At 35.9% G+C, this 26455-nt stretch overlaps 3 protein-coding genes across 3 annotated transcripts; all 3 read right to left on the bottom strand.

Moving 5' to 3' along the window:
- Window positions 1-2543: 2543 nt before the first annotated feature.
- LOC123238719 (olfactory receptor 52E2-like) lies at window positions 2544-3464 on the bottom strand. Its single transcript, XM_044665926.1, has one exon. It carries the CDS (start codon window positions 3462-3464, stop codon window positions 2544-2546), a length of 921 nt encoding a protein of 306 aa, XP_044521861.1.
- A 6685-nt stretch (window positions 3465-10149) lies between these two features.
- LOC123241163 (olfactory receptor 52E4-like) lies at window positions 10150-11106 on the bottom strand. Its single transcript, XM_044668866.1, has one exon. It carries the CDS (start codon window positions 11104-11106, stop codon window positions 10150-10152), a length of 957 nt encoding a protein of 318 aa, XP_044524801.1.
- A 13821-nt stretch (window positions 11107-24927) lies between these two features.
- LOC123241165 (olfactory receptor 52J3-like) lies at window positions 24928-25860 on the bottom strand. The gene has a single exon (XM_044668867.1). It carries the CDS (start codon window positions 25858-25860, stop codon window positions 24928-24930), a length of 933 nt encoding a protein of 310 aa, XP_044524802.1.
- Window positions 25861-26455: the final 595 nt, after the last annotated feature.

Consider the following 26455-nt stretch of genomic DNA (forward strand, 5'->3'; position numbering starts at 1 on the left):
TATTGCAGTGATCTGCTGATTAATTTGACTTCTCTAAGTCTTTCTCTACTCTCTACTCTCTCTATCCACTCAGCTTTCAAAGTGACCTTCCTAAAAATCAAGTCTTAACTTGTCATTCCTCTACTCAGTAAGTACCAATGGCTCACAATCAATCAATCACTTCCAAAATCAAATACAAAATCTTCTATTGGGTATTCAAAGCCAATCAAAACCTGCTTCCTCCCTCTGCCTTACATCAGTATTATTACACCTTCTATTCCTAACTCCTGGCATTTTTTCTGATTGTCATCCATATATAGAAGTTTCTTCCTCTTCATCTTTACCTCCGTTATTCCTTTGATTCCTTCCAGTTAGTCTAAATTAAAATTCCACTTTCTAAAGAAAGTCTTTCCTGGTTACCTTTAATTCTAATATCTTCTCTATGTTGATAATCTCCATTTTTCCTGTATGTCATTTGTATACAGTTGTTTACAAGTCTCCCCAATAGATTATGAGCTCCTTGAGAGTAGTGAAACGTATTTTTAGATTAGAATAATCAGAATGGAGAAGTAACTAGAAATATTGATCAGTGAGGATCACTTGAAAGAATTGGAGTTTTTTAGCCTTAAAAAAGAAAATATTTTAGCATGGGAATTCAATAATTTTCTTCAAAAATTTTAAATCTGCCTTTTAGAAGAGTAATTTGCCTTGTTTTTATTGTGGTATACCAGATAGACCATTAGGCATAGAGTTAGAAAGATCTGAGTTTGAATCCTGCCTCAAATAGTTTCTAGTTATTTGAATCTGGTCAAACTTAATATCCCTGGGCCTTAGTTACCCCATCTGTGAAATAAAGCAGTAGGAATGTATGACTGCTAAGTTTCCTTTCAATGTTATATTTAGGTTTGAATGATACCATGATCCTAAGGGCAGTGCTAAGAGTCAGAGGTAGAAGCTGCAGAAAGCAATACTGCTGCAACTCAAGGTGAAAAAATTACTTTAACTCCCCAAAATTATAGCAATCTATGTAAAATGAATTGGAGAGGAAGTGGGGTCTTCCTCTCTGAGAATCTTCAAGTGGAGGTCAAATGACTACTTGACAGTAATATTTTTCACAGGATTCCTGTTCATTTTTGATTTGGGCCAGACAGCCTCTGAGACATCTTCTAACTCTGAGGTTCTGTGATTCAATGGTTTGGACTTTGTGGACCAGTCCAATAGAGAAATTTTCTATTTTCAGAACTACACGCCAAGAGTCATCTCTATTTAATTTCATAGAAAGGCTTTTTATCTGCACAGAAATAGTTCCCCTGACTATACACTGGCATATAATGATTCCACTAAGTTTTCCTATTCCCTAAACCCAGTGATGGGCAAACTTTTTAAAGAGGGGGCCAAAGGAAAGGAAATGCTCCTCTGTCAGTATGTATCTAAAGCAAATCTTTCAAAGTTTCTTTGTATTGTATCCCACTCATTGTATTCGTCAGATTAGGAATCATGTCACTGAGCTGGATAGAACATATCAGGGGGCTGCATTTGGCCTGCAGGCCACAGCTTGCCCATCACTGCCCTAAACTGATATCCTTTATTACCTGAATATACCTTTCCCACTCACTTGATACCTACTTCTTTTTTCCTGCTTTCTCCTCCACACTTTTCTTCCTGAGTTTCTTATCTTTTCAGAAACTCCTAGCTTCTTCTCTAAAGGAAGACTACAACAGTTTCAACCTTTCATTGATTGGTGTCATGGCTTCATTTTTCAGTAGGCTCTCTAATATGCCTTTATAGGGTACCTGACCCATTTTTCACAACTTTTAGTAACATGATAATCTATTGCTTCTTTTCATATGGAAAGCTAGGAGGTATAGTGAATAGAGTGGTAACCCTGGGGTCAGGGAGACATGAGGTCAGATTAAATATGTTAGTTGTGTGACCTGGGGCAAGTCACCTAATGTCTGTTTGATTTAGTTTCATTAACTATAAAATTGGAATAATATCAGCACCTACCCCACAGAGTTGTGAGGATCAAATAAGATATTATTAGTAAAGCACTTAACAATATCATTCCAAAGGCTACCAGTATCTTTCCTGCAAGAGATAATTCTACCAGATATCAGGGTGTTTGATTTGGAGATTCAGTAAAAAACTTTGATTTATAAAGTTAGATTTAATTCATGGAGTGTTCACCTGGCCGAGTCAATGTGATCTTAGGTCATATAGAGTTGTATCACTGGAAGACTTTAAAAAGAAGTATCAGGGAGGCAGCTTGGTGGCAGCTGTATGGCTTGATAGATTGAGAGCCAAGCCTAGAGACAAGAGGTCCTAGGTTCAAATCTGGCCTCAGACACTTCCTAGCTGTCATGTAACCCTGGGCAAGTCACAAAACCAGTTTTCTGTCTTACACAGCATTGATTCTAAGTCGAAAGGTAAGGTTTAAAAAAAAAGTATCAGGAGGGAGATGAATGGAGTTACTATTTTCAAGAAGAAGCATCTCCTAGTATAACCACAATGCTGAACTTGAAAATATTCTCTAAAAGTATAAAATGATGGCATTCCATTCTGATCTAGTTCTTGAGTAACATCTTTAACACCTTTTCTCTGATCTGCTTGGTCCTAACTCCATAGATGACAGGGTTAAGCATAGGTGGGACAATGACATACAAGTTGGCCAGAAGGATATGGATGTAACGAGGGACATTCCGGCCAAAGCGGTGGGTCATGAAAGAGAATAAGGCTGGAGTATAAAAGGCCAAGATGACACACACATGGGAGCCACAAGTGCTCAGGGCTTTCAGCCTGGCATCCTGAGAGGGGAGGTGAAAAACAGCTAGGAGAATCTGTATGTAGGACAGAGCTATAGCTACAATGTCCAGCATAAGAGTGCCAATAGCACACAGACCATAGATCATATTGACTTTGATGCTAGCACAAGACAATCGAGCAATGCCCATGTGTTCACAGTAGGTATGAGGAATGACATGGTTTCCACAGAAAGGAAGTCGAAGGATCAGAAACACAAAAGGAATCACTGTGAAGAAAGACCTCACCACTACCACAATGCCCATTATGGCCACCACTTTGTTGGTGAGGACAGTGCTATAATGCAAGGGATTACAGATGGCCACATAGCGATCATAAGCCATAGAAGATAGGACAGCTGATTCCATTACAGTGAAGATATGTATAAAGAACATCTGAATGAGACAGGTACCAAATGTGATCTCCCTCAGTTTAAACCAAAAGATGCCTAACATCTTAGGAATGGTGGCTGTAGATAGTCCTTGATCAATAGTGGCCAACATGGCCAGAAAGTAGAACATGGGCTGGTGAAGTGTCTTCTCAGTCTGGATCACAAACAATATGGTGATGTTTCCCAAGAGAGCAATAAGATACACAATGCAAAAAGGGAAGCCAATCCAAATGTGGAAATTTTCCAGTAATATGAAAAAAGGGGGGTGGAATTGAGTATCATTGGAATGAGTCATCCTTTTGGTAGTTGCAGATGGCTATATTCATAACCAATAGATTTTCAAATACTGGAAAGCATTCAAATGTTATCCCTTCATGCTTTTGCATTCCTAGAGAGATATAGAACAGGTTATTTTTAATTCCATTAGAATAAAATAATCCCATAATACAACATGGACTCAGAGATCATTGTATCATTAAACACCTACCTGCACAGAAATCTATTCTGTGACATACTTAGCAAGTAATCATCTAGTATCCAGGTAAAAACTTGATCTGAAACTCACTGTCTCCCAAGTGGGGCCATTTTCTTTCTGAAAACCTTTATTCTTAGGAAGTTGATATAAATTATTCAAATCTTGAATTCTACCACTTCTGCCTATTTTTGCCAATTTGGAAATTTTTCATAGCTGGGACAGGATTCTAATAGTTTGAAGACAGTTTTTATGTTGTCAATAAGACTTTTTTTTTCTCCAACATAAATATCCTGTTTCTCTAACCTACCCTGGAAAATATTTATATTCTTGTCAACATTCCCTGAAAGAGTTCCAATGTGCCCAAGTCAATACAATGACAATGTCCATTCTTACACGTGACTACTAAAATCATCACAATATTACAAATTGTGATTCACCAGAGTCATGACTTTAAAGCTGAATAACAGTGGGGTTTTATGCATGCCATAAAACTGATTTATAGTAAACTTATAGTCTACTACAAAAAAAGGGGTTTTTCCCCCATAAGTACTTTTGTCTTCTCACATCCTTTCTTAGATGTAGTTGTAGAAATGATTCATAAGCAGTAACATGAAACTTTACATTCATAAATATTTTATTTTATAAGATTAGATTTGGCTTATCATTTTCTCATCTTGAATTATTTTTGGAACTGGACTTTTTTTTAGTATGCTAATTAGCCTCTCAATTCTGAATCATTACTTAATTCCTTAAACCTGCCTATAATGACTTCATCTATTTCATTGATAAAATATATTGATCAATATATGAAGTAGGGAATTTCCCAGCAATGTTTAGAGAGCTTAATTGTCTTTAATAGTCAAAAAGAGTTATTGAGTATTCACCATGTTCAGTAGCCAATACTAGTATGAAAATATACTTTTTGATCTGCTATGCCACAATTTCACACAGTAGGGACACTAGTTCTTCAGGAGGTGGGAGTACCTTCTCATTTGCCCATTACCCTCATCCATCTGAATTATCAAACCATAAATATACCAGGGTAAAGGGAACATAATTAAGTGGAATAAGAGGATCCTACCCAAGGTCATACCCTATGACATTCCAAACATACCATCCATTAACAAACACATCCTAAGGCAAGATAATGAATTCTTTGGCTCAATCCTCTTTTCCCAATAAGCCCCTTCAAAAATAAAAAAGTCAACAAGACTTGTAAATCTTATAAACCTTAATAAAGTTATTTATCCAGCAAGTGATGAAATTCCACTCCCCAAATTTCAAACTTCCATATAGGAATGGCCAAAGTTAGTACACAAAAGCCCAGAGCAAAGAATGAAAGAAGTCATGCTTATAGTGTACAGTACTAAGACCATATCTTCAACACTGTATTCAATGCTAGACTCCATATTTTATAAACAATATTGAAATGACATTGTTCCTGCAGAAAAAAAAGAAAATAATTTCTGATGACTTCAACCAGTCAAAAAAAGTATTACTTTAAGGAACTTTTGATATTTGGCTTTAAGAAGATAAAATTTGGGGCAGCGGGGTTACTTAGTGGAAGGTCCTAGGTTCAAATATGGCCTCAGACACTTCTTAGCTGTGTGACCTTGAGCAAGTCACTTAACCCCCATTGCCTAGCCCTTACTACTCTTCTGCCTCGGAACCAATACACAGCATTGATTCTAAGGTGAAAAATAAGGGTTTTTAAAAAAAGAAGATAAAATTTACATTTCTTTTTTCTCTCTCTTTTTTTTTCATCTTTCCAGATGGAGAAGATTGAGGTTTATGATGTTTTTGTGAATTAGATTAGGAATTGATCCAACCAAAATCTGTGAGCTGGAATCCAATTCAGAATCAACCAGAAAGCCAGACAATGAAGAACAGAAAACCAGGCATCGAGGAATAGAGATCTTCTACTGAGTTTATTATAGCAAGAACAGAGATGCACACATCAATCTGATAACCATGCTGCATTTGGAAGTTTAATTGGAAGGATGAATATTGGTAGAAATTATATTGTCCAATCCCCAATCTGCTCTGAACCTAAGAAGATATAGGGATAGTTGTGTATACAGGTGATCAAGAAAGTTATGTTTTTGATTTTGCTAAATTTTCTTGTTAAATATCACTTTGTAAAAGCTCATATTGTTAATCAATATTAATTGCCTAAATAAAATAGGGCAATCAATCACTAGTTTGTGCAACAGACAGAATCCAGTGGAATGGTGGCTTGAGCCAGTGATATTAAGACAAACTTATCACTTAGTCTTACCCTAGAATATTCATAGAACATACAGCTGACTTTACTCTAGAAGAGCATGTCCAGAATCTCACTACAAAGGAATATTAGAATTAAAGAACTGAAAGATAATAAATCTCAGAATTTATTTTAATTAACATATATAGATGAACAGGTATATATTCTAAACTATTACTTGCAAGTGATTATCTAGCTTTCCCTTTGAGACTTCCAATAATGGTAACTTCTTAACTCAGGAGTCATCCCATCAGATATTAAAAAAAAAAAAACCAACAACTCTAATTTTTGAAAAAAAGACAGAAAACAACCATACAGAGGCACACTGAGAAATGAAGAAAACAGATGGGGAGATGGAGGAAGAAAAAGAAGATTCAATACCCTGTTCCTTGTGAAAACAGAATAGTTTCTGGATTTGAAGATAAAATATCTGGGTTCAAATACTAGCCCACTTTTTGCTACCCATCTGATCTTCAGCAAGTTACTTTCCCTTGTTTAGGCAAAGCTTTTCCACATAGAAAATGTTAGGCTTGGACTCAAGCATTTCTTAGCTCATTTCTAGTTTATAATCCATATACAAACAATAATACTACCAGAATTCTTTATATAGCATTCCTAACTAATCATTCAGTCACAAAGACTTTTATTGGAAAGTTTTTTTCTCATGTTGAGTTTTTTTTTAATTACCTTTCTATAGTATCTCCTTTTATGTTCCATCCTGGGTTCCCAGAGGATAAACTTGTTCACCTGTTCCTCATTTCATTTCCCTCTAAAGTATTTGAATTAAAAACACATGCAATGTAATGATCAATTGTTTGTTCAAAAACATTTTTGGGTTCTTTTCCTTTGCTGTCTGAGGAAAAGCTTTCTTTCTTCCCAATATTGTTTACTCCTCATGCTGGACCTTCTCCTCCCCCAACTCTTCCATCCTTTCACTCCAGGCATCATTCCCCTACCTATATTTATAGAAGCAACCTTCTTTGCACACATGGTGGAGATGTGGGGCTAAGCATACAAATCATTGAATATACTCTCATAATCAGTGTGTTGATTAGTTTTGCTAAATTCTTTTCTCTTTCCCTTCTTTTTTTTTTACTCTTTGTTAAGTGGGTCATTCACTGGATAGAGGGAGAGCAAGGGAATATTTAGACATAAAAATAATGTAAAGTCAGAAATTTTTAAAGAAAAAAAAGATAAATGCCAAAATTAGAAAAAATAGAGCCAAAGCCTATTGTTTCACTCACCAAAAATAATATGGAAATCTTAATCTGTTTTGATATCACTCTTCAGAACTCTGAATAGGTGTGAGGAGAGAGGCTTTAAGCCACTGAATGACCTTAGCCTTAACCCCTTTGAATTCTCCCTAGAGGCAGTCCTTTGGGAAAGGGAAAAAGTCCAATGCCCTTAGGTTATTTTTAATAACTAAAAAACACTCTGCCAGATAGGAAGTCAATGTTTTACTAAATGTAATAAAAATAGTAAAACAAAAGAATGGGTGTAACAACCTTAATTCATATAACCACAAACTCTTTTTCAATTAATACTACTTAATTTATGCCAACACCTCCTCACCCTTCCCAACAGGGATAAAAGAACAGTATAGATGGAAAAATGGGATATTCATTTGCCATATTATCATTGAGAACATATTTACATCATGTGGGAGCTACTTATCATTGTCATAGGAACTCGTGAGTTCTCATCCACCTTGGATGTTTGAAATATTACTGCTTCCACACATTGCCTTCTGAGCTTGATCAGCATTTTATCTCTGCAATGAATTTACTGACAACTCTTGGATCATTTGACTGCAGGCTCCTTGAAGGCAGGGATTATTTCTTTATTTAATTTACGTTCCCAGTGAGGAACATACCATGCCTGGTTTAAAGTAGGTACATAAGAAATATTTATTGAATTTAATCACATTGGATTGGATGATACTTTCACTCAAAAGGAATTGAATGATTATTATAGTCTTATAATACACATACATACACACACACAATTCAAATGGCAGAGGGAATTGAATGGCTTATTGCCTTTCAATCGCCATTGCAAAGATCCATTCAAAAGTTTGTACCTTTACCAACAAGCATCTTTTATGAGATACATTTGCCTGCTTTTCACCTCAAACTACAAACCAGGAAATAAAATTGAAATTAGAGCATACAGTAGGTTTTTGTTAAAAGTTGTTTTATTAGGGCAGCTAGGTAGCTCAGTGGATTGAGAGTCAGGCCTAGAGACAGGAGGTCCTAGGTTGAAATCTGGCCTCAGACACTTCCAGCTGTGTGACCCTGTGCAAGTCACTTGACCCCCATTGCCCACCCTTACCACTCTTCCACCAAGGAGCTAATACACAGAAGTTAAGGGTTAAAAAAATTGTTTTATTAAAATTAATGGTAGTGAAGTATTTTTTTAATGTTGAATTTTTCCTTTCTAATTTTCAATATTTATCCTCTGGGAATTTTTCCTTTTGGGGTTGACAACTAGTTTATTTCTAGTATTTTGATCATGTAGACTCTTATTTTACTATTTTGTTAATATGCATTTTCATGAATGCATTTGTGCTCATTTAATTTGTTTTTTACTAATTTTGTTGTGTTGTGAAATGCAAAGGTTTCATTTATTGTACCTTTCTTTTAGCAATTTTTGTTTTCTTTATGTCTCAACTTATGTTCCTTTTTTTTTGGTAAAAGTGCCATCAATTGCTGAGAAATATGTGCATTTTTATTATTCCAACTTAGGCAGATACCCTTCTTTGGTGACATTGTACTGATTGTATCAGGTCTCAGATGATTACTTAGCATTCTAAATAGAACCCTAAATCATAAAAAAAAATGTCTAAAAGTTTATATAGGGTAAACTGAGAAGATTAAAGAATATCTGTTGTATTTGTTGGCTCAAGAAACTCTAACATAGACATCCAACTAGTTAGATCTTAGACAAATAGAAGAGATCAATAATGAATTCCAAAGTTAAAAGAAGGTAGAGATTAGACTTCGTTACATCTGGGGAATTGTGCTATATTCTTTCATTGACCTTATACTTCTCCCTTAAATAAAAGGACCTCTTTTGAGGATTTTGTAGAAAAGTCTATCTGTTCAGGTTTAGATAAGATAGACAACCTCTGAGGTCCTATTGAACTTTCGTTTCTATAATGACATTATTTTATGCTTTTTATTGAATTTATTTTTTATTTGCTTTTGTTTGTTTAAATCTTTCAAAATCTTTGTAGATTTTCCAGTCTAATATATTTATGATTACTTCTGGTTTTATCTCATACCTACATTTGATAAATATGCCATGTATACCTACACCCAAGTTGCTAGTAAAAACACTGAACAGAATAGGTGAAATCACAGCCTTATGGCACTCTTCTATAGACTTACCTCTAGTTTGGCATTGACCATTACATTTTCAGGCCTTTTGATCTATAAATGTCTTCTCCACCTATTTTCATTCCATCCGAAGAGCTGGATCCAGAGAAGTTGGGTTTAAGCCACCTTTATAATGTTAGGCAAAGTATTTTAACTTCTCTTGGTCTTATTTTCTTTATTAATGGATTAAATTATCCCTGAGGTCCCTTCTACTGTTAAATCTATGATTCTTTGACATTTTACACAATTATTTCAAAAATCTTGAATTTCAAAAAATATTTTTAACAAAACTCTTGCTTAAATGTAGATATCTTATATTTATATCCCAAATCTAGAAAATTAGGGGAAATGTAGGGGAAAATTATGGTCTCTTTAAATTGCTCTCTCATAATTTACTGATGCTTGTATTTAGCTGATTTTTTTTCTCCTTATCAGGGCTTAAAACTATAATTTGAAAAAATTTTGCTTCAATATTTTCCAGAAATTCCAAGTCATTAAATCTATATTTAAGTTTCCTTTCATGTTACACTAAAATATGGGGATATATTCCCATTTCCAGAACTCCACACATTCCCTATTCCTTGCCATTCATGAATTTTGAGGGGCTCATTTCCACTAAAGCAGAAGACAATTATAAATCAGGGGGACAAGAAACAAGACTCACAATATATCAGATTTATATAATCTGAGCTCCAGAAATCAACTAGTCTAGTCTATTCTACTGTAGGCTAGAAATCACCTTTATAACATTTCTGCCTGGTGGTTATGCAGTCCATGCTTAAAACCCTCTAATTAGGAGGAATTCACTATGATTAATGATACAAACTATTTGGAGATGGTCCCTGTACCTCCTTGGGGAACTAACCTAAGCAATTCCAGGCTTTGGGCTATTTGTACAGAATACACTCAGCACCTTCTCTCGAATCTGTTTGGTTCTAACACCATAGATAACAGGGTTAAGCATGGGTGGGATGACCACATACATATTGGCCAGGAGGATGTGAATATAACGGGGTACATTCTTGCCAAAACGGTGTGTCATGAAGGAGAAGAGTGCGGGGCTGTAGAATGCCAGGATAACACAGACATGGGAACCACATGTACTAAGTGCTTTGAGCCTGGCATCACGAGAAGGGAGGCGAAAGACAGCACGGAGAATCTGCACGTAGGAGATAGCAATGGCAACCATGTCTAGCACCAATATAGAAATGGCCCAGAGGCCATAGATGATATTGATCTTGATACTTACACAGGCCAGGCGGGCCAGTCCCATATGCTCACAATAGGTATGAGGGATAATATAATGTCCACAGAAAGTTAGTCTTAGGATGAGAAACACAAAGGGGAGACAAATGAAAAAAGATCTCATCAGTACTCCAAGGCCCATCAAGGCTACCATCTTGTTGGTGAGGACAGAGCTATAGTGGAGAGGATTACAGATAGCCACATAGCGGTCATAGGCCATTGACACTAGCACAATTGACTCCATGCCAGTAAAGATGTGGATGAAGAACATTTGGGTGAGGCAACCTCCAAAGCTGATCATTCCCAAGCTAAACCAAAAGATACCCATCATCTTGGGGATAGTAGCTGTGGATAAGCCCAGGTCAATGGTAGCCAGCATGGCCAAGAAGTAGAACATGGGTTGGTGGAGGCTCTGTTCTAGTCGAATCACTGTCAGGATAGTGATGTTTCCCACTAAGGCAATCAGATACACAGCACAAAATGGAAAGCCAATCCAGATGTGAAAGTATTCCAGACCAGGAATTCCCAGAAGTAAGAAGGAAAAGGGGTGAGAACTAGCATTATTTAATAAAGGCATTCTTCAGATGATTGCAGATGACTACAATTATTCAAATTGGATCCAAATACAAAGGATTCCTAGAGAAACAAGAGGGAATTAAAGCATTTTATTTTAGATCTGAAGCAATTCTTTCTATGAGTTAAAATTTTTTTTTGTCTATGAGTTTAAAAAAAATATGTGTACCTAATAATTTGAAGGTCTGATAAGAGAGATATTATGAATAGTAGTAAATATTACTGTGTGACTGGAGGTAAATCATTTAAGTATGTCTGCCCCATTTTTCTATTCTATAAAATGGAGATAACAATAACTCCTACCTTCAAGGATTGCTATAAGAATCAAATGAAATGAAATATGTGTTTTTTTTTAATTTTAAGTGTGATGATGTAAATATTTGTTCTTAATATTAAGGAGGAGGAGAGGGAAAAAATGAGGAGACTGCTATACTTCTATACTGAGTTATAATCTTCCCAGAAACAACCATAAGGAGCCTTTTTAATTTTCCTTATCTATAAATGGGAATAATACATTACTTAACACATAAGTTTCTCCTGAGGAAAACTTTTTGTACTATATCAAAACACTATATCAATGGATATGAATAACTCAGAAAAGCATGAGTAGATGTGTACGAATTAATAAACCTCAAACTAATCAGAAGTAGAATAACAATATAAACAATGACTATAGTGATATGCATGAAAATAACACTAAAATGTAGCAAATTAAAGCATTATTTTAAAGGTCAACTCCATTCTCTTCATCACAAATGAAATACAGGGATAGCTAGGTGGACCAGTGGATAGAGATCCAGACCTGGAACTGGAATAATCTTAGTTCAAATCTGGCCTCAAATACTTCCTAGCTGTGTGACCTTAAGCAAGTCATAATCCCATTTCTATAGCTATTAATCTTCCATCCTACAGTTTGTAAGACAGAAAGTAAAGGGGGGCACCTAGATAGCTCAGTAGGTTGAAAGCCAGACCTAAAAATGGAAGGTTGTAGGTTAAAATCTGATTTTAGACACTTCCTAGCTGTGTGACCCTGGGCAAGTCACTTAACCCCCATTGCCTAACCCTTATTACTCTTCTGCCTTGGAACTAATACACAGTATTGTTTCTAACTCAGAAGTTAAGCATATAAAAATAAAATAAAGAGAAAGTAAAGGTTTAAAGAAAAAAAAACACATTTTAATCTTGGCAAGAGAAAGGCAGAAGACTCCCATATGAAATGTTCGCTATGCTGTCAAATACAATGGTTTTTGATCAATATTACTTACCTGTTATTGATACCCTTGATGTTGTTGGTACTACAAAGAAGGGGCCAAAGGAAGGGGTCTAGATCAGAAAATGATTGGTGATGAAAAGGGAAGGGCATGAATAAAACTTCTAAAAATAAGCAAAATGGGTGGCACAACTGCACACTCTTGATGTGATCTGCTCAGTCATAACACTATGGATTTGTTACCTTCTTTCGGAACACTTTTTTTTTTATTTTGTATCCTGCAACTTTGCTAAAGTTGTTGATTATTTCTACAAACTTCTTAGTTGATTCTCCAGGATTTTTTAAGTATACCATCATATCATCTGCAAAGAGTGATAGCTTAGTCTCCTCATTGCCTATTTTGATACCTTCAATTTCTTTTTCTTCTCTAATTGCTACTGCTAGTGTTTCTAGTACAATATTAAATAATAGAGGTTATAATGATTTTTGTTTGTTAGATTGTTGATGTGGTCAATTATGTGGATGGTTTTCCTAATGTTGAACCATCCTTGCATTCCTGATATAAATCCCACCTGATCATGGTGGATAATCCTCTTGATCACTTGCTGGAGTCTCTTTGCTAGTATTCTACTTAAGATTTTTGCATCTTTGTTCATTAAGGAAATTGGTCTGTAGTTTTCTTTTTCTGTTTTTGATCTACCTGGCTTTGGAATCAGTACCATATTTGTGTCATAAAAGGAGTTTGGTAGGACTCCTTCTTTGCTTATTATATCAAATAATTTGTATAGTATTGGGATTAGTTGTTCTTTGAATGTTTGATAGAATTCACTTATGAATCCATCAGGCCCTGGCGATTTTTTCTTAGGGAGTTCTTTGATGGCTTGTTCAATTTCTTTTTCTGATATGGGATTATTTAGGTATTCTAAATGCACATAAATCATCAGCATTTCTATATATTTCTAACACATCTCAGCAGCAAGAGGTAGAAAGAGAAACACCATTTAAAATCACCCTAGACAATATAAAATACTTAGGAATTTATCTACCAAAACTAACACAGGAATTGTACGAAAACAACTACAAAACACTTTCCAAAAAAATAAAACTAGATCTAAGCAATTGGAAAAACATTGATTGTTTATGGGTAGGACGAGCTAACATAATAAAAATGAACATTCTACCCAAATTAATTTACCTATTTAGCACCATACCTATCAAACTACCAAAAAAATTTTTCATTGAATTAGAAAAAACTATAACAAAGTTCATTTAGAATAACAAAAGATCAAGAATATCATAGGAAATAATGAAAAAAATGTGAAGGAAGGGGGCCTAGCAGTACCAGATATTAAACTATACTATAAAGCAGCAGTCATCAATACGGTATGGTACTGGCTAAGAGACAGAAGGGAGGATCAGTGGAATAGACTTGGGGTAAGTGACGTCAGCAAGACAGTGTATGATAAACCCAAAGAGCCCAACTTTTGGGACATGAATCCACTATTTGACAAAAACTGATGGGAAATTTGGAAAACAATATGGGAGAGATTAGGTTTAGATCAACATCTCACACCCTACACCAAGATAAATTAAGAATGGTTGAATGACTTGAATATAAAGAGGGAAACTATAAATAAGTTAAGTGAACATAAAATAGTATACCTGTCGGAGCTCTGAGAAAGGAAAGATTTTAAAACCAAGCAAGAGTTAGAGAAAATTACAAAATGTAAAATAAATAATTTTGATTATATTAAATTAAAAAGCTTTTGTACAAACAAAAATAACCAAAATCAGAAGGGAAACAACAAATTGGGAAAAAAATCTTTATAACAAAAAACTCTGACAGGGGCCTAATTACTCAAATATACAAGGAGTTAAATCAATTGTATAAAAAATCAAGCCATTCCCCAATTGAAAAATGGGCAAGAGACATGAATAGGCAATTTTCAGGTAAAGAAATCAAAACTATCATTAAGCACATGAGAAAGTGCTCTAAATCTCTAATAATTAGAGAAATGCAAATCAAAACAACTCTGGCTAAAATGAAAGAAGGGGAGAGTAATGAATGCTGGAGGGGATGTGGCAAAATTGGGACATTAATGCATTGCTGGTGGAATTGTGAACTGATCCAACCATTCTGGATGGCAATTTGGAACTATACCCAAAGAGCAATAAAAGAATGCCTGCCCTTTGATCCAGCCATACCATTGTTGGGTTTGTACCCCAAAGAGATCATAGATAAACAGACTTGTACAAAAATATTTATAGCTGTGCTTTTTGTGGTGGCAAAAAACTGGAAAAGGAGGGTATGCCCTTCAATTGAGGAATGGCTGAACAAATTGTGGTATATGCTGGTGATGGAATACTATTGTGTTCAAAGGAATAATAAACTGGAAGAATTCCATGTGAACTGGAAAGACCTCCAGGAGTTGATGCAGAGTGAAAGGAGCAGAGCCAGAAGAACATTGTACACAGAGACCAATACACTGGTAAAATCGAATATAATGGACTTCTGTACTAACAGCAATGCAATGACCCAGGACAGTTCTGAGGGACTTATGGAAAAGAATGCTACCCACATTCAGAGGAAGAACTACAGGAGTGGAAACACAGAAGAAAAGCAACTGCTTGAACACATGGGTTGAGGCAGACATGATTAGGGAGGTAGACTCAAAACCAACACTCCAATGCAACTATCAACAATTTGTAAATAGGTCTTGATCAATGACATGTTAAAACCAGTGGAAATGCACATCGGCTATGGGAGGGGGAAGTTGGGGGGGAAGGGGAAAGTAAGAGCATGAATCATGTAACCATGTTAACTTTTCTAAAAAATAAAAATTATTAAATGAACACTTTTTTAATGCAACCTAAAAGCAAATGATCATTTTTGTTGACTATCATATTGACTTATCTTTCAGCCTATCCACCAGCTATTATTTTACATAAACTATTTAGCCACAATTGCCCTATTAATTTCCCCTTTATTGATTTCATTTCACATATGAAATCTGAATTATTTTTAAATTATTTTAGGAATTATTTTTTGAATTATTTTAGGAATTTACCTTTATCTCTATTACATTTTATATTAATAAATTTGACCCAACATTCCCACCTTTTCAGAACTCTTTAGTTCCAGAACCTATTGTTCAACATATTTATGCTCCCTCCCAATTTTGTGTTCTATTTAGACCTGACTCTAAATATACCACTTATACTATGCCATTGTTAAAATGTTGAGCCGAATAAAGCAAAAAAGAATATACCAAGGGAACACCACGAGGGAAGATTCATATTTTCTTGTGAAGCCATCAGTCACTATTCTTTTATTCTGGTTTATTTGTGCAATTGTGTGTTAACCAAACCATAACACTTACAAGTTTACACTTTTCTACTTTGTCCAAGAAAAGATCATGAAGGACTTAGTGAAATGCTCTGCTGTGATCCAAATATTACATTCATACCATTCCTCTTTCCTTTCTCTTCTCTCTTAGTTTTTTCTACCTTCTATATTCTATGTAGATTCTCTTCTGCCTCATCAGAGATTATCTCCATTCCTATTTCAACTTGCATTCATAAAAGATTTCCAATCCATATTTATCAAATGGATATTCTTATACATTTAAGAACGAACTTATTTAATAATTTAATGTACTTTCCCTGTACTCAGTTTACATTGATGAAGTTTTCTCCTATTTCACTGGTTCTTTGAAGTCATCTAGGGTCCATAAGACTGTACCAATAACAAATAGTCTCTGGCAGGTAATATATAGTTGTGAAGACTTTGAATGTGTACCCAATGGTAGGACATTATCTTTCATCTGAGGCAAAATTTAGCCAAGTAGGAAAAATAATTTTAAGTTTTTTGGCTACCATAGGATAGATTTTGAGGTCAGGGAAACTCCTCAATGATCAGTTAATATTTAAGAGGCTGAGATCAGTATTGTAAAGAAAGATAGGTGATACACTGATAAAATAATGGCTCTTTTAAGGTACTGAAATAAATTTTCAATGAAAAAATAAGAATTGAACATTTTCTAGTTCCCATATAGAATAAATATAATTAGACTATTCCCCCATCTGCAACCTCAGGATACTTTTTGATCACTCAGATGCCCTCAAAACAATTTTATAACAGGCTTTTTTTTTTAAAACTTGGCCAGGTACCAAGAGGAGTTTAAATTTTTTCATTGAGGTGTCTTTATTCTGTGATTTACCTAAGAAGAAGAACACCTCATCAAAGTCTCCCCCAAATCAGTGACAAATTAGAGGGGAAAAGAGATGGAGGGAGAGAAATTTGAAAAGAAAAGGGGAAAAGCAAAAGTTATAGAGAGAAGATGGTAAAAGCAATCCATGTATAAAAAGGATAGAAGGCGATATTATGGTTAATGAGTGGAAATGAAGCAATTCAGGGGAAAGGGACATTACTAGAAATACAGGCAGAGTGGGAGGCAGAGAAATATACAAAGAAAGATGAAAAAAGAAATAAAAATCAACATGGTCAGGGTCTTAGAGAACAAGAGAGGAAGAGAGGGAAAAGAAAGAAAAGGAAGTATTGAGAGGCAGAGGCAGAAATATAATAGTTAAATTTATATAATACCATTAAGATCACAAAACACTTTATATATATATATATATATATTATTTTAATTGATTATGTCAGACTTTCTGAGTCACATGTTGCCATTACCATGTAACTGCCTAAATAAGCAGGTACAATAATCATATTTATGATAACTTAATGGGAGCAAGAAGAAAAAGAACTTATTTTGAAAAAACATAGAATAATGTGATATTAATGAACCAGTGGAGGAAACCTTCTCAGAAGGTACAAGCTCACATTCATGGGAGGAATCTCCTACATAATTTCAATAACAAGTAGATATTTCATTCATGAAAATCTCACTACTTGCCAAATGCCACTGCTAGTCCTGTCTACTTTAGAACAGCAGTAAATTTTAAGTTTTATCTTATCAAAATCTGACTCTAGATAATTTACAGCCATTGTTCTATGTCTTGGTCTCTACAGCTAATTGAATAAATGGAATCTCTCTTCCACCAGGCAATTCTGGAAGTGATATGAAGGCAAATAATGAATATTTTTGCTATTCTTGCTGTATTTTGACAATGTCTATGCAGATATTTATACAGATCATCCCTCTCTACTCAGTCAGGTTAATTCTTAACTGCCCTCCTCAGCACTCTTTGTTTTGTTACCCTCTTTCTTCTTCACCTTATACTCCAAACTTTCCTCCCTTAGATTGCAGAGATCTGCAGATTTGGACTCACCTCTCTTGGGTCTGTGAGGGAACCAGTGACCTCTGTCAGTGCCCTAGACCCCTCTTTGCACAACTCCAAGGAGGGAATCTTTATACTGGAGATAATACAAGGAATAAGCAACTTCAGCTGAGGAATTCCTGAGGGTATTGACAGCAAGCATGTGGAGGAAGGCAGAGAGTCCCTAATGCTCAGCGATGATCTTGCTTTGAATTAACCCTTTAGCTATACAGAGAGTTGTATACTAAAGAGTTCTGGCCAATATTGTGATTTAAAGACACCAGATTGCACCCAGTCATATACAGTTCTTTCCTCCTTAAGCCACAAAAAAAGATTATAATAAGAATGAGGTTGAAGTGGCTGTGAAGAGTAAGGGTCTCCTGGAAGGGATAAGTGGAGTCCTGGGCATTGGCAGAGGTCAGAATAGAACACTGTGAAAATGAAGAGTGAAAATTTTCTAAAGGAAAGTTTGGGGAAGAANGAAAAAGGAAGAGTGAAAATTTTCTAAAGGAAAGTTTGGGGAAGAAGAGGAAAGAGTTAGGAAAATGGAGAAGTGGAGTTTTTTGAGGGAAGGAAAGAAGTGTGTGTTGAAGAGATAAAAGAGGGAATATGAGCAAGGGAAACAGTGGCATTGAGGAAAGAAGAAGGTGTATTTGAGAGAAAGAGGAGAAGAAATTGGAAAATAGAGGAACAGAGAGGCCTGGGAAGGATGAGAGGTGATCTTGGTGATGGTAAAGAATGAATGCTGGGAAAAGGAAGAGAAGAATGAAGAGAAAATGAGGAATCTGAGAAAAGTAAAGGAGGGAAAATATGAAGAAAGGTAAAAGGAAAATTGGAAGAAACAGATAGTTAACTTTAAAGGATACATTTCATTAAGATATTCAATTACTGACCAAGAGGGGAGACACTAAACAAAATATATATTTCCTGTGAATTTTTAAATTTTATAATTAAACTGGAGCAGAAATCTTTGATTCTTTATTGTGACCTGTGGGTAACTGGTTTCTCATTGGACATGGTAGAGTATCCAAAGATTGCAATTACTTTCTTGTTAAAATAACTTTCATCTTCGGTCCTGAACACAGAGGGTGGCTTCAACACAAGAACTGTCTTAGTTAATTACAGAAAAGCAAGATTCCTCTAGAATTGAATTTTGACACAGTGAATGAAATACGCCTGTTGAAATGAACTTTAATATGATTTAAGGGGATAGTAAAAACCCTGAGCCCTCCCAAACTCCCCTCCATAAAACTTTAAAATAAAATCTTAAAACAAATTCTGGAGTAGCATAAATCCATAAAAGGATGCGGTGATATGATTTTTCATCCTCACACGACAAGGGATGAGGAAAGGTCTTTATCACTAAAATGAGAGTAAAGTGCAGCCCAGTCTCCCCAAAAAGACAGCAATAGGCCTTAGGGGAGAGAATAGGCAGAAATTCATTTGGGCCTATAATGAGGAAATTGTAGAATTGGTATAAAACTCAAGATAAGGCAGAATAGATGACAGCTTGAAGAAATCCAACTCCAGTCTAAGACTTCTTCAAGCTGTCATCTATTCTGCCTTATCTTAAGTTTTATACCAGTTCTACAATTTCCCCATTACAAGTCTCATGTCAGTTTAAATTTTTCTTTTGAGATACTGAATATAGCATTTTTCATCTTGTTTTCTTCTGAGATTGTGTTTTTGCCTTCCCTGTCACCATAGTAAATTTTTTATTGTCAGGCTCTTTGACTTGTTGTTTGCTAATTGTCTAGCCTATTTTTCCACTTTTGACTGTAATAAAATTGGACTCTGCTCTGATAGAGAGAGACACTCTTTCTAGCTTCAGGTTTTTTATGTTGCTGTTTTCAGAATTAGTTCTGGGATTTTCTAATTTTCAGTTCTTCCAAGGTGTTGTGATCTAAGAAGAGGTGTGGTCAGTAGTCTCTTGGAGTGTGCTCTCATCTGAGAGTGACAACAAGCACTCTTCCCCTGGAATTGTGATTAGGGTCCTCACTGGCTTGGGGTTGCAATCTGTAATCATTATATGGGCAGTGCAATAAAGTTATGCACCCAGTGCCTGCAATAGGTCCATTGTAATCTCCTTCTATCTAGTTGTCAGAACTCCTTGCTCTCTGTGGGCTGACTGATCAAAATTGAGGGGAATCCAGAGAATAAGCACTCATGAGCAATGGTGTCAGAATACCTTAAACCCTCAGGGTTGCCAATTAATAGAATGTGAAGAAAGTAGAAGTGAGCCTATCTTTGGGAAGCCACTAGATGATGGCCTAATGTGAGTTGGAAGAGTGAGTCCAGAGGTTGCAACACATTGAGATTTTGAAGCGAGAAAAATTAGGCCAGAGCTAGGGTGATAAATAATTTGGGAAATCAGGAAGGGTTGTAGTTACTAGAGATTGTTATGAGGATAGAGAATAGCCTGGGATAGTTAGGCATAAGAAGAGATAGAAGGACAAAATGCTATAGTCAGAATGGGGAATTTCAAAGTTGTGGAGATGGAAAACTTGTGGGAGATAGTAAGATAAAAGATACAAATTATGCATTTTTAAACAAGCATTTATTAGTCATTGAAAGAAGAAAATGGATAATTTTGAATACACTAAATCAAAAAAGTTTTGCACAAATAAAACTAATATAGTCAGCATTAGAAGGAATTCAGAAATCGGGAAAATTTTTATCATTTCTGAGGTCTCATATCTAAAACATATAGAGAACTTTGTCAAATTTATAAGATGATGGGCTATTCCTCAACTGATAGTCAATGTCTGTGAGACAGATTGACGGAGAAATACATTCTACTAATAGGAGATATCTAGGTCAAAAACAATGGAGAAAAGAGATGGAGTATGGTGTGGAAAGAACAAAAGACAATTTGGTTGGTTCATATTATGTGGAAGAAGGAGTTGTATGAAATGATGCTGCAAAGAGAGGCAGTTTATTAAAAGTTTTAAAAGCTAAACAAAACAGATTGTATTTTACCCTTGAAGTCCCTGGACTTGAGGAATGGTATTACCAGACTATAAGATTTAAGGAAAATCACTTTAATAGCACCAACATAAACCTCCTCCTATCTGTAACTGAGATTGAGAGAAGTTACAGTATTTAGATGATGGGAAGGCTGAGGGGCTTAAGAGGTGAAAGTATATGAGGATATTTGATTATGTGGGTTGATGTACCCCTTAATAAAATCAAGATTGGAGTCAGTGAAAGACTGGACCCCAGGTCCTTAACTCTAATGAATTGATGAAAATGTCAGGTTGTGAAGAGTTTCATTTATCAATATGGAGGATAGGTTCTTAGTGAACGTTGTAGGGCTAAGTGTGGAAAATAGCAATAAAGGTAATGAAACATTCCTACTTTATCATCTGGCACGGTACATTGGGATAGATAAGAAAAGAAAGCATTCTGGACATTTAGTCCAGAGATCTGAGTACAAGTATTTGTTCAAAGTTTTATTAGCTCCAGGTCCCTTCAAAAAGTTCTCTCTAAGCCTAAGTTTGCTTATCTGTAGAACTTAAATAAAATACTGGAACTCTCAAAAAATGTAAAATATTGTTGTGAGAAAACATTTTATCAACTTGAAATTCAATAAAAATGTGTTATTATTCAAAGAATATGGGTCAAATGCTTTAAAAAATGATGGTTGGCACTTAAATTCACTCCCTTACCTTCCACTGAAGGGTGGAATATGGTTATTGGTATTTCTTATGAAGATTTTTAAGGGAGACTATATACACCTTGAAATAGTTGAGGAATGGGTAATGAGAAATCCCCCATAAGGAAATATATAGTGTCAAATTTTTATCATGTTTATATTTCATTTGGCATTATACATGTCTTCTTGAAAAAGTTATAGGACAAGTGAATTTCTTATTACTCCAATTTTTATGTAAAGTTAAATAAATTGATAAATAAATGTGTTAATATTAAATATTAAAGGAAATGGCTTCTCTCTATCATGAATAAGGGTTCTTTAATGCATGCATTCTATAAGACTATATTTTTGTATATCAAAGTTTTCTTTAAATGAGGACTTCTAATCAGCATGGAAACATGTAATGAGCACTTTTTTGGCACAATAGGAGGAATATATAAAATATGGCCATTCTCAATTCCATGAGTTGGTAGTGCCATAAATATTCCTGATTTCATACTCAGGAATTATATATAATTTACGCTTAAAAGTATATCAGAGAGGAGGCTCCGCATAGTCCTTCATTCATCTGTCTACATGTCCAAATGCCTTCTAACCTCTATTTCCCCCAACCCCCTGCTGATGAGCCACTCCATTTATCTCTGAAGAGGCTGAAGGAAGGTTGGTGTGTGTTTCATGGATAAAGGATGGAATTTAACTGAGCCCAAGAACAACTTCCAGCAGTTTACAATTTGGAATTAGACATCCAGAAACAATACCTCTCCTAGAAATGTTTTCTCCCATTCATGTTACGGGTAATCATATGTATATCCTATTCCCCAGTTTCTATGGGGATTGAACAGTCAGGAAGTCATCAAACATCTGGAGGCTTCCTCTGGAAGGGAGATCCTTCCTTTATGGTTGTAAATCCAGATCACTCCAGTCCTTTCTTTAGAGGTTCATCTTTGAAAGGAGGAAGGAGGAAGGAAATAAACATTTATTAAGCATTTAATAAATTCCAGACAAAATGGTAAACATTTTATGATTATTATACTCATAATAATCCTGCGAGATAGATGTTATCATTATCCCTACTATATGCTTAAGGAAATCTGAGCAGACTGAATCAGCGACTCACTCAGATTCACTAAGCTAGTAAATATCTGAAGCTAGATTTGAACTTAATTCTTCTGACCCTAAGCCCAGATCTCTATCCACTATACCACCTCACTAAGCCTAAAATGGCTCAAAGAGGCTCAGGATCAGAATAATGAAGCCTTAATGAGATTATTTCATGAAGGAAGAAACAATGAAAAGAAAGATAATTTGGGAATTAGAGATTGCTGTTGTTCAATTGTTTCAATCATGTCCAATTCTTTGTGGCCCCATTTGGTGTTTTCTTAGCAGTGATACTTGAGTGGTTTGCCATTTCCTTTCTAGTTCATTTTACTGACAAGGAAACTGAGAGAAACAGGATTAAGTGACTTGCCTAGGTTTATACCACCAATAAGTATCTGAGGCCAGAATTGAACTCTGGAAGATGAGTCTTCTTGACATCAGCTCCAACATTCTATTCACTGTGCCACCTAGCTACCCTAAATTAGAGGACTGGGGTTCAAATGCCATCTCTTCTACTTACCACCTATGTGATCTTCATCCAGTTATTTTCTGAACTTCAATTACCTGATCTTCAGGGAAAGGGGATTAGACTAGATGGCTCCTAAATTATTTTCAACTTCTAAATCTGTGTTCCTCTGTCAGTAGGATTGATAGTTATCTATGAAGTGTGCTATTGACCGTAAACAAGGAAGTATCTCTTTTTATTTACCTCTGTTTCCCAAGGAGGAGATAAATTCCTTTGATTAAATATTTGGGTGCATATATGTATACACACAACTCCCCCCATGTTTGTGCCTTTATATACATATATATGTATATACATATATATATCCTTCAGATGATATATATGTATATATAGTGTATTCCTAAAGAACATTCCATTTTTCTAAACCTTACCACTTGATGGCTATCCTCCACTCAACTCTCAAATAATTTTTCTAAAGCCCAAGGCTGACTATATCACACTGACCTCCCCATGCCTACCCCCATCATAACCCTCTCTATTACTTAATGAACTATAATGGCATCTCATTCCCTTCAGGATAAAATATAAAATCCTCCATTTGACTGTCAGAGCTCTCCATAGCCTCTCTAGTCTTCATACAATTTATAATCCCCCAAACCTCCACATAATCTGCCATCCAATGGCAATAGTCTCCTTGTTCTTCCTTTTACAACACCCTTCCATTTCTCAATGTTTTCCGTTGTTCCTCCTCATGACTAGAATGTCCTCCCTCCTTGTCACTGGCTACTGAAGTCCCTGGCTACCATTAAATCTCAACAAAATTCCATCTCTATAAGAAGATTTTTCCAACCCCTTTTAATTCCAATACCTTCCCTGTGTTAATAATTTGTGTTCTATAGTGCTCATTTGTACATAGTTTTTTTAATCATTTCTCGCATTAAACTGGGAGTTCCTTAAATAGGGACTTTTTTTTTGTTGTATCTATAGTACTTAATATAATGTCTGGTATATAATGGGAAATGCATAAATATTTTTATAGTATACACATTATAAAATATTTACATACTGACTATTTTTGACTGTCTAGCAGACATTGTAGAAGGAAATAAAAGGTATAGTTACTATTTTTCTGGTACCATTTTTAAGACTTTGCAAGTGTTTTATATGCCACTTGGGGAGGTGACCAAGAAGATTTGAGACTAGTTTCACTTTCTTTATAATTTGGTCCTATAGTACAAGTTGAAGGTTTTAGTTAAGTAGCTATCAAAATATTTAAGCCCTAGAATCATTCTTCATAGTCACATCAAAATCCTAGATTCCTAATATTTCAGAGCTGACATCTTAGGTTTTATAGTCTCAATTAAAACTTAGCAGGTTTTCCTTCTATATTTCCATTCAGATTTCCCCCTTGTGGCATGAGCAACACTCTAATGTGGGCTCAACTCAAACTTTTCCTTCCAAATTTAGTCAGGAAAATCATTGCTTCTTCCAATGTGATCCACAGGACCTCTATTTTCAACCAATTTGCCATCTTCTCTCCCTCATAGAAAGTGCATGATAATCCTCTAGAAAATGAATGGTCATTTTTTAAACATTTGCAGACTGTGTAGATCTAGGAATCTCAGCAATATGAAAAGCAAGAAAGTAAAATGTTTAAGATCCAGGAAATAGATGGCTAGATATTAGTAGACAGCCAGGTGGCACTATGCTAGAGTTTGGAAGGCTTGAGTTCAAATTTGGCCTTAGATATTTATTATGTGACCCTGGGCAAGTCATTTAACTTCTGTTTGCAACTTTTTTCTACATCTGTAAAATGGGGATAATCATAGCATCTACCTCCTATGCTTCTTGTGAGGATCAAATGACATGATAATTATAAAGTACTTAGCACAGTGCCTGGAATATAGTAAGCACTTCATAAACACTAGCTAGTGTATTTGGTCATTTGAAGACCAAGAAAGCCATTCAGACATGGAAAACCATGAATGTTCAGTTCTACTTGGCTATCCTGGGAACAACTACCAAGTACTCTATTAGATGTCCTAGCCTAGGTCTGTGAGCACTGCACCTATCTTCTGCAGGGCACCCTTCCTGGGCATTAAGAAGGCACTAAGTATCAGTCAGTGAAGTACCGGAGCACCCGTTCCCGGATCTGCTTGGTTCTCACACCATATATAACAGGGTTGAGTGCTGGTGGGATGCTCATGTAAAGGTTGGCAATAAGAATATGAACATATGGGGGTATTCGGTGACCAAATCGGTGAGTAAGGAAGGAAAAAAAGGCAGGGGTGTAGAAGACACACATTACTCCTACATGGGAACTGCAGGTGCTCAGCGCCTTGAGTCGGGCATCGTGGGAAGGGAGACGGAAGACTGCACGGAGAATATAGGCATAGGAAACACCAATGAGGACCAGATCCACAAGAAGAAAGGAAGCCGCAAAGAGACCATAGATGGCATTAACACGAATGCTGGCACATGCCAATTTTACGATACCCATGTGTTCACAGTAAGAGTGTGCAATAACACGAGCTTGGCAGAAGGGCAGACGACAGGCAAGGGTGACAACAGGGATCATGAGCAAGATAGGGTGAAGCACAATAGCCACTCCAATTCCAGTCAACACCTGAGTTGTCAAGATAGTGGTATAGCGGAGAGGGGTACAGATCGCCACATAGCGATCAAAGGCCATGCCGAGTAGCACACCCGACTCCATACCAGTGAGGCTGTGGATGAAGAACATTTGGGCCATACATGTTCCAAAGTTGATCTCGTGGGCTCCAAACCAGAAGATGCCCAGCATGCGGGGCACAGAGGTTGTTGAGAGTGCCAGGTCAATAGTGGAGAGGAGGGCCAAGAAATAGAACATAGGATCCCGCAGTTTCTTTTCAGTCCAGATCACCAGTAAGATAGTGACATTGCCCAAAATTGCTACAAGGTAGAAGGAGCAGAAGGGCAGAGACAACCAGATGTGGATGTCTTCTAGCCCAGGAATGCCCAGGAGGATGAAGGTGCTTGGGTGGAAGGTGGTGGCATTAGGTTGTGACATCCTGCCATAGACTGAAAGGTCGAGAGAAACTATCCCTCCTTAGAAGATTTAAAAAAAAAATAGAGAGCCATGCAATGAAGATTAGCTGAAGTATTATTACAAAGTTACTTGCTATTTTTCTAGTTCCTTTCCTATTTACCAGTCTTCTTATCCCTTGCCTCTCCACATACTCCAGGATTCACTTAAACTGACCTCTTTGCTATTCCTTACATATGACATGCCCTCTCTCCATTCTGTGTATTTTCATTGACTGACCCTCTATGACTAGAATCTTCTTGATTCTCACCTCTGTCTCCTGGATTCTTTGGTTTCTTTCGGGGTTCAGTAAAAATCCCAACTTCTGCAAGAAGGCTTTCCTGATTCCTCTTCTTCTCTCCCTTGATTATCTCAAATTTAATTTGTATATAATGTTTGTACATGCTTACTCATATGTTGTCTCTCATTAGATTATAAACTCCTTGTGATTAGGGACTGTCTTTTGCTTTTCTTTGTATACATAATGCTTAGCATAATGCCTGGCATACAGTAGCTACTGTATATATATATATATTCTTGTTGACTGTGATTCAATTTGATTTAGGGATAAGGAAGATTA

This window comes from Gracilinanus agilis, chromosome 3, assembly GCF_016433145.1.
Source record: "Gracilinanus agilis isolate LMUSP501 chromosome 3, AgileGrace, whole genome shotgun sequence".
Lineage (NCBI taxonomy): Eukaryota > Metazoa > Chordata > Mammalia > Didelphimorphia > Didelphidae > Gracilinanus > Gracilinanus agilis.